Source organism: Ctenocephalides felis, unplaced genomic scaffold (genome assembly GCF_003426905.1).
Source record: "Ctenocephalides felis isolate EL2017-DRISC unplaced genomic scaffold, ASM342690v1 CF-g0.4_SCAFFOLD_01604, whole genome shotgun sequence".
Taxonomy (NCBI): domain Eukaryota; kingdom Metazoa; phylum Arthropoda; class Insecta; order Siphonaptera; family Pulicidae; genus Ctenocephalides; species Ctenocephalides felis.
In genome coordinates, this window is record NW_020537758.1 from 1,745,609 (window position 1) to 1,755,970 (window position 10,362).

A 10,362-nucleotide genomic window follows, 5' to 3' on the forward strand; every position below is an offset into this window, starting at 1 on the left:
TACTGTGTATGTATGTATGTATGGATACAATTTTTATTTTAGTATTACACACACATCCATTATTTCTGAGGTATGCCAAAACGTTCAGAAACCTCTGAAACGTGAAGAAATGCAAAAATTTTCATTTTCTACCTACGGGTAAGCACTGGTACAAATATAAACTAAAATCTCGAAACGTTTGCAACATTAGCCTCATTTAATAAAGTTGAAATGTTAGCATTTGATATAATATTATTATTCATTTCGATAATTAGTATTTCCTTTACAAAACGCCCACTTGCGTTGAACTTTGCCAAGTTTAGCCTTAAAGTTGCTTTCGACTTTCTCGACAAAGTAGACGCAGACTTCTAGAGCTTCTATCGCTGCTGCTGCAGCTTCTATTCTATTGCTGCTGCAGCTGCAGATGCAAAACTTTGTGCAGCTAACGAGATGACTAACTAACAATCTTTTGATCGTTCTCCTTCTGTTTTATTAATAATGAAAACGGAACATTGTATCGACAGAGAAGGAAACTTTGCATGATGTAATGGAATAATCATCACACCCACGGAGGAAAGAATTAAAGGATTTTTGAATACATAAGAAATTTTGTATCTTATTAAAAATTATCAAAGATTATTGCGGAAAATAAACAGAATAAAACTAGAAGAACTAATCGAGATATTGTGAAAAGTTTTTGGCTTCACCTCAAAGGTCACAAATCACTTAAACTAGTTATTAATCTTTAAGAGCGTTAGTGGATAAAATGTGTTTTATTATAAATTGTTATATTGAACAATTTTCAATCAAAAATATATTTTTATACCTGCATGAGAGCTTTGCACATCATTTGCCCCAGTGACTAATTTTAAATTTAAACTAGTGGTGTATGGCATCGTGCCCTAAGGCAAATTGCTGGAACTTCCCGTACCGTAACGAAATGTTCGAGGAATACTGAATGTTTTCAAATAGATTATTATAAATAAATATTATAAAATTGTCTAATATTTATAAGAATTATATAAACTGAATTGCAAAGGTGAAATTATTTGTTTAAAGTATATTAGAACTTCAGTCAGAATTACAATTGAAATCTGAATTATTTTCGATATTCAAAAAAAAATATTTTTTGAAAAAAAATTTAAACAAAAAATGTTTTTTTCCAAAAGCAATTATTTTGTTAAAACAAACAGGAAGTTTTTTGAATCGGACGCTCAGAAATCTCAAAAACTGCCATTTTTTGCACATTTAGCTCTGTTTCTCCGAAACTGCCTTTGACAAAAACTAATCAACACATCTCCCTAGCAATAGGAATCGAATGTTTTTTGAACCATTCAAATCAGTTTATCCGTGCGCCCGAAATCGTCGAAAAAAATTGTCTCCACACACACACATCCATTTTTTCTGATGTATGCCAAAATGTTCAGAAACCTCTGAAACGTGAAGATATGCACAAATTTTCATTTTCGATTTTTGGCTCATTACTATAACTTACCCTACAAGAAGTTAAAAAAAGAAAAATAAACGATATTTTATGGTTTCAATTTGAGTCAATAAACTTATGCACTACGATGTAATAGACATATACAACAAAGGTGAAGTGAAGTCAAATTTTCAAGTATTAAGTGAATTTACTTTCATAGATAAAAGTTGCAGAAGAAAGCTGGTGATGAACTAAATTTAGTTCCAAAACGTCGTAATTAAACCAAAAAAAAACAGTTTTTTATTATTTTTTTTTAAATTAATTGTGCGGAGAAAAGATCAATTTATTTAAAAATTCAGGACATATATAATAGAATTTTAAAAAATGGTCCTGGTGAAAAATGAAGAAGTTGATCTTCACCATGTAAGAATAAGCAGTGACCACAGTTTGAAGGAAACTGGGTTGGAAGCAAATTGTATGAAATTTGACAAATTTGTAGGATTTCAAATGAACCTTCTTCCGAGAATAGTGAATAGAAATATGATGCCAGTGAAGAATAAAAAATTTCATCTTTACCGTGTAAGAATGTGTAAAAATGAGTCCAAAGGATACTGGATTGGAAGTAATTTATATTGAATTTGTCAAATTTGTAATAACTTGAACTTGCAAAAATATGAAATAAAATATGATGCTGGTGAAGATTGAAGACGTTCATCTTTACGCAGTAAATACAGTCCGAAGGAAACTGGGGTGGAAGTAAATTGTATAAAATTTAACAAATTTGTAATAACTTCAACTGAATAGTCTTGAGAAAATATGATGCTGGTGAAAAATGAAGAATTTCATCTTCACGCAGTAACCACAGTCCGAAGTAAACTGGGTTGGAAGCAAATTGTATAAAATTTTACAAATTTATGATAATTTCAACTGAATAGTAAATTGACAGCATACACACTGGTACACAAAAAAAAATAAAAACAAAGTGGTTAAACACCTAAAAACCACTACAATTTATGAACAACTATTTTATGATAAATTTTTCCCATCTTGTCCATCAAACATTCCATCATCATCGCACACGTATCATTTAGTAAATTACATAATCACAACTAAGCAACCAACAATTATAAAATTAAATATTTTTCATTAATACTCGTATCCAATATATATATATATGTATATATATATGTATATATATATATATTGCAGTAATTAAGTAAGTTGGGAAAATAAATTCGTTAAAAAATCTAGGAATGTGTGTATGTAAGATAAGAAATTAGGTTTGTTTTGTAAATTCATAAATTTTAAGAAAATCCAATAAAAATTAAAAATGCCTATAGTTTCCAAAAATGATGCTGGTGATCAGCAGTAACCACTGTCCGATGAAAATTGAGTTGGAAGTAAATTGTATGGAATTTGACAAATTTGTAAAACTTCAAAAGAATAGCCGAAGAATATTGAATTAAAATATGATGAAGTGAAGAATGAAGAATTTCATCATAACCAGAAACTACAGTCCGAAGGAAACTAGGTTGAAAGCAAATTGCATAGAATTTGATAAATTGACAATAACTTCAACTGAATAGACTTCCGAAAATAGTGAAATAAAATATGATGCTGGTAAAGAATGAAAAAGTTCACCGTGTAAAAATGAGAAGTATCTATCCAAAGGAAACTGGGTTGGAAGCAAATTGCATGGAATTTACCAAATTGGTAAAACTTCAAATGAATAGCCTTCCGAGAATAGTGAATTAAAATATGATGTCAATGAAGAATGAAGAATTTCATCTTCACCGTGTAAGAATGTGTAAGAATGAGTCCGAAGGATACTGGGTTGGAAGTAAATTGTATAAAATTTAACAAATTTGTAATAACTTCAACTGAATAGTCTTGCGAAAATATGAAATAAAATATGATGCTGGTAAAGATTGAAGAAGTTCATCTTCACGCAGTAACTACAAATTTATAATAATTTCAACTAAATAGTGAATTGACAGCATACACACTGATACACAAAAAAAATTAAAAACAAAGTGAATAAACACCCAAGACCACTACAATTTATGAACAACTATTTTAAATGAATTTTTCCCACCTTGTCCATCAAACATTCCATCATCATCGCACACGTATCATTTAATAAATTACATAACGACAACAAAACAACCTTGTTTATTTCTTTTATTACAAAATTAATTAATTTATTTTTCATTATTACTCGTATCCAAAATATATTTGTTTCGGTTGGCTCGTGTCGTCGTCCGACGGAGGCGTTCGACAACCGACTGACTTGACTGACTTGACCGACGGAGGGCGCCGCGTCGGACGTTCGAACGTGTTAAGATGGATGCCGACGAGGCGCCCAGTGCGCAGGGCAGAGGTAAAATAGAAACTAGCTGTAAGTGGAATTCTGTCTTAAGGCAATTAGGGCATCGTGCCTTAAGGCAAATTGCTGGAACTTCCCGTACCAACAATTATTATTTTTTTTCAAAACGATTAACATTTTTGAAAAAAAATTACTTTTAAAAAATAAGATAAGATTTTTTTTTTTTGAAAAAAATTTTTTTTTCTTTATTTTGACATATTGTGGAAGATCTGAACTTTTTTTTCAAAGCAATCGTACTGCTTTAACTACATAGGGACAAAATATAAAGCGCGTAAGCGCCGCGTCGCTGTCTATCGCATAAGCATTGGTACGGAACCGATAGGAATGTTAACAAAATGTATACTTATTGTTAAAATCTCTATAAAATATCTGATAATTTGATGTGCATATGTCTAATGATCATTTTTGACCGCCAAATGGCTCATTTTTTTACTTTTTCCTCTATATCTCCGAAACCGCTGGACCTACCTTCATGAAAGTTGTATCGATTCTTCATCTTGTCAATACAAATAAAATGTTTTTTGAATTATTAAAATCGGACGCTCCGTTCTCTTAAAAACTGAGTTACCGTTTTCGGAACTTTTTGCCCCGTATCTTCGGAACGGCTTGACCTGCCTTTGCCAAAAACTAATCAGCACGTCTCCTTATCAGTACGGATCGAATGTTTTTTGAATTATTCAAATCGGTTGATCCGTGCGCGCCCTAAAACGTGACTGGAAATTTGTATCCACACATACATACACACACACACATACACACACACATACACACACACACACACACACACATACATCCATTTTTTCTAAGGTATGCCAAAATGTTCAGAAACCTTTGAAACGTAAAGATATATAAAAATTTTCATTTTCGATTTTTTTGCGATTACTATAACTTGCCCTACGGGAAGTTAATTAGAAAGGTTTCGGTTTACATCCATCCATTGGTATTTTCGAAAAGTAGAAAGAAAGAACGAAAAGAGGTACAAGAATGTTTCAGCAATTTTCCTAAAGGGGGTCTTCCTATGTGATGAGTTGAAAAAATTGAATTTTTTTTTATTTCATATTTCGGTAGATTATACCTTTAAAAATAACATTAAAATTTCAAAGCGATATCTCAAATAGTTTTTGAGTTACAGCCATTTAAAAAGTATACATATAGTATATAGTACAACGATCATTTTATCTTTAAACGCGTTTTTCTCAAAACTGTGTTTTTCATACTTGTCTCCATTGTATCTCAGAAACGGCTGGACCGAATTACTTGAAATTTACAGGGCACATTCAATATATTTAAACGCATGGAATGAACTATTATCAATCAAAAATTTCAAAACTTCGATTTTTTATAGCAAAAAAACAAAAAAAAAAACCCGCCTAATTTGCAACTTTTATTTCAAATGTCTATAAAACATCCAATTTTTTTTCTATTCATTTGATTGTAGTTCATTCCGTGCTTTTAAGCCTACAAATTAAAACGCCGTTTATTTTTTTTTGGTCAGATAAGCCGATCAGCCGGAATCGTGGAGACAGTGGGAGCTCTTTGTTTTGAGGGGGGGTGTTTAGAGCGCTGTAACTCTAGTTGGACTAATTTTTTTTAGCTGAAATTTTATATTTATACTGTCCAAATATGTATTAATAAATGATAAAAAAACTTGAAGCTCTAACTATTTACTGGTCGTAGAAAAAAAAATCTAAAATATCCCTAAAAAACAGGCCGTCACATAGGAAGACCCCCATAAGGCGCGATGCCATACACTACTAGTTTTTTTGCAAAGATAGGTCCAGCCATTTCGGAGATACAGACAAAGAGTGCAGAAAATAGAAATCGAGTTTTTGAGAGCATATTTGAATGATTCAAAAACATTCTGTTTGTACTGATGGGGACAAGTGGTGATTAGTTTTTGGCAAGGTCCAGCCGTTTCGGAGATACGGAGCTAAATGCATTCGATTTGAATTATTTTTTAACTTCCCATAGGGTAAGTTATTGTAATGGGCCGAAAATCGGAATTGAAAATTTTTACATTTCTCGACGTTTTGAAGGTTTCTGAACATTTTACTGGCATACCTCAGAAAAAATGGATGTGTGTGTGTGTGTGTATGTGTGTGTGTGTGTGTGTATGCGTGTGTGTGTATGTATGTGTGGATACAAATTTCCAGTCACGTTTTAGGGCGCACGGATCAACCGATTTGAATGGTTCAAAAAACATTCGATTCCTATTGATAGAGAAAAGAGCTGATTAGTTTTTGGCAAAGGCAGGTCCAGCCGTTTCGGAGATACGGAGCAAAGAGTGCGGAAAATAGAAATCGAATTTTTGAGAGAACGGAGTATCCGATTTGAATGATCTAAAAACATTCAATTAGTAATGATTGGGAGAAGTGTTTATTAGTTTTTGGCAAAGGCAGGCCCAGCCATTTCGAAGATACGGAGCTAAATATGTAAAAAATGGCAGTTTTGAGAGAACTAAGCGTCCGATTTGAATGATTCAAAAAACTTTCTGCTTGTCTTAACAAAATAATTGATTTTGGAAAAAAAATTGTTGTTCTTTTTTTTTTTTTTTTTTAGTTTTTTGTTGAAACAAATAATTTCAACTCTGCAATTCAGTTTATATAATTCTTATGAATATTAGACAATGTTACAATATTTATAATAATCTATTTGAAAACATTCAGTATTCCTCGAACATTTCGTTACGGTACGGGAAGTTCCAGCAATTTGCCTTAAGGCACGATGCCACCCACCCCACTAGTTTAGTTCGCAATGTTTTTTTTAATATCGAAAATGACTCGAATTTTAATTTTAATTCTAGCTGCAATTCTGAAGCTCACTTATATACTTGAAATAAATAATTTCGAAGGGAAGGAAAGAAAGAAAGGAAAGAAAGAAAAGGTTCGCATCATCAGAACAATTTGAACGCAACAGAGAGAAATGTGAATTAGAAATTAATTATGAAGACCACCGACCTAAGGAAAATATTGAACTAATAAGAATGGAAAAAAGTAGAAGGAAATGAATAAATATACCCATGAATATAAAAGAAATGATGAAATAAATTAAACTAGGGGTGTATGGCATCGTACCTTAAGGCAAATTGCTGGAACTTCCTGTACTGTAATGAAATATTCGAGAAATTTTAAACGTTTTCAAATAAATTATTATAAATACTGTAAAAATTCTAAGGTGACCATACTTCAGTAATTCAAAACCTGGACAACATACTATTTGAGGGTAGCCAATACTATTTAGGATTAAATAAAAAACAGTTAAAATTCTATCCTCTCAATTAGGACAAAAGTATGTACAACCTTCCCTAGTGAACAATTTTTTGGGATTATATCCACCCCATCTTCAAATTCAACCACAATGAATGATTTTATTCTCATCTAAAATTAAAACTCAATTAGTTTACATTTTAATAACATTTTTATCATTTTTTTATCATAAATTACTAAAATACTTTAACTTAAAATCTTCATATATTATTGTATTCGAAGAATTAAACTAATAAATTTCTTACCTTGATCGTTTTATAAATGAATCAAGTATTATATATTCTTATAATTTTTGGGTTTTGAGCCTTGTATCAAATTTTCTTCATAATTAATTAAAAAAACTAGTGTTTTATGGCATCGTGCCTTAAGGCAAATTGCTGGAACTTCCCGTACCGTAATAAAATATTCGAGGAATTTTAGACGTTTTCAAATATATTATTACAAATACTGTAACTTTCATTACATTCATTTCATATAAAGTCAAAGAGTGAATAAAAGAAAGAAATTACGCAATACCGAAATAAAGAAATGAAGATATCAAACAAGAAAAGAAAGAAATTAGTGATGAAAAAATATAGAAAAAAACTGAAAAAACAACGTCAAGATGTAAGAAAGCGATCCCATAAATAAAGAAGTTTAAAATCAATCTTTTTCTCGAATTGGAATTTTTGTTGTAACTTTTGACAACCGTTAATTAACAAAGTATGATTTATAAAAAATACGAAAGGCACATGAAAAAAATTAATATATTCTTTTTTAAAATAAAAGAATTTGAAACACAGACATTGAGTAAATACATATACCTGTTGCGCCATGCAATACGAACATTTTTTCAATTATTTATATATAAACCTAGTGAATAAATCGTCATAAATCAAATATGTCACATTTGATCATTAGAAAACGATTAGCAATTACTCATAGTAATCAAACAAAAATTCCTCAAAAAACTAAAAATTGTTAAGAATAAGAAATGCCCATAGAAGAAGCAAAGACAGCCAAGAAACCAAAGAAACCAAAAAAACGAAATGTATATTTCCAAATAACGCACCTTTTGTATAAAAAATCCAACAAAAACTAAACCATGCATTGTGAATCAACATCAAATCCTGTAAAAAAAAAATAACACAAGATTATTTTAAAAGTAATATATATTTCGTTAATAATCAGTGATCCAATACTACAATATTTTTATTAAACCATTGTCTGAGGGGGATGATTTCGAGAGTACATCGTTTTGTATCACACTTCAGAATTTATACAACAGCTACCAGAATATCATTTTTTAGAAATTAATAAAAGGAACAGACTTGTATTCAGACCAAAAACATTTAAGTAAATTTCTTTCATCTGTTCCTCTTGTAATTTTTTCTAGTCGGATTATTAATCTACACACGAAACAGATAAAATCGTTTTCAATATCTAAAATCCAAAATTCTCATTCCCTGTTTCGTGCAAAGATTATTTTATTATTATAAATTTGTAAAGCATGTCTTTTCGTCAATATTAAACTCTATGTTAAAAATGTTGTGCTTCTTATATTGTAAATGTTAAACACAATTTTATTTTTGCGAGTCGTTTTCTTATTTTGTAGTAATGAATAAGGCCATTTGTTTGTGAGTCCTATTTTGTATAATAACATTTTTTTCATTTGTTTGTTATATTCGATTTGTGGGTATAAAATAAAACTGATTCGTCGCAGATAATTATAAAAGTTCTACGTGAAGAAATGAAAACTTAAACACTATTTAGAATTTTAAAAAATGTTCATTCTCCGGGACTTGAATAATCCTTCACAAAAATATCGTTCTCTTATTTTAATGAAATCAAAAACTAATTTCTGTGTTTATCTCATCACAAATTTTTGGGATCACTTTGAAACTAAAAACTACACTAAATGCACTTGCGTATAAAATGATTCAATTATCTTATGCGCAAGTGCACCACAAAATACACCACGAAATTATTAAAACTTAATATTAAAAATATATGTATTAATGAAGGCAAATTTACAGCAACTTTTGTCGTCGTATAGACACAAAATAATTATAAATATATGCAATTTCTGATTCGATTCAATATCTTTATGAAAACTTTAAATATCTCTTTTATGGGACACAAATTGTTCAAGTTAAATTATCACACACAAGGAGTCGAAATCAAATTGTGGAATGTAAAATCTAAACAGATGCTTTGGCAATAATAGAGAAACGAAAATTATTGGTGATAGAAGAAATATATACAGTGGTGTCTCACACAATAAACTACAAAAAAAAACAAGAATTGAAAATCTCATACTTATTCATTCAAGAAGTTAATAAATATAATCTGTCTTCTTCCAAAGGTCAAATGGAAAAGAGTGAATAAATATTTAAATTCTTATAAAATCCTGTATTCGTAAATAAATAATAGAATTTTTAGAAAGGTGGTCCTTGATAGGTACGTTTTCGAATTTCTTTGCTCCCAGAGGCTCAAATGCTTCCAAATTGAAAAAAAAAACAATTTTCTGAAAATTTTAGATCTTAATATTAACTCTAACAAAGACCACAAAATTTTCTTATGAAAATATCATGAGTAAAATTCCAATTGTTTTTAAGAAATTGGTAACTTAGAGGCAAGTGAATTAAAAAGTTGAGAAAAATATTGTATTTGCTTAAAAAAAATTACAACAAAAATTTGAAATATTTTATAAATAAGTATTTATTTAGAACGAAGAACCAAGAATCTTTGGTCGAAGTGCGGACTATCTTAAAGTTAATATTAAGAACCAACATTTTTACACAATTTTTTTATATCAATTTAGAAGCATTTGAGCCCCTGGGAGCAAAGAAATTCGAAAAGATCCATATTAAGGGCCACCCTAATATATATATTGTTAATTCAAACGCATATTTAACTCGTTTCGAAAACAAATAAATATGTTAAATATAAATATCTTAATTCAGTGATTTTCAACCTGTATGACTGACAAAAAAAGTAAGCGGCCGTTTCCAAAATATAAATTTAAATGCAAAATAAAGGTCAATAAAATTGATAAGTTTTTTAAAATATTTTTACATAATTTGAGACCGTTAAATAAAATTTTAACATAAGTTGAGTAGTTATGATTTTAGACCGTGGCTTCTTAAACTATGGGTCGCGACCACATTTGGTGTCTTTAAATTTTTTTCCGTAGAGTTTTTTTCCAAACAATTTAAATATAAAAAACAAGTTTTTTGTAGATGTTTAATTATAATGTTTCGGAACTAGGAATATTTAAACATAAAAAAACAACATTAATGATAACGATTACAGAATTCTTTTTATAA

General features: G+C 29.8%; 1 protein-coding gene across 1 annotated transcript in view; it reads right to left on the reverse strand.

The window, feature by feature from the left end:
* Window positions 1-234: 234 nt before the first annotated feature.
* LOC113372758 overlaps window positions 235-10,362 on the reverse strand; it is a 21,270-nt gene continuing 11,142 nt past the window's right edge. Inside the window, exon 7 of the mRNA XM_026613101.1 lies at window positions 235-397. Coding sequence (XP_026468886.1) covers window positions 235-397 — 163 coding nt within the window. The remainder of the gene's footprint in view (window positions 398-10,362) is intronic.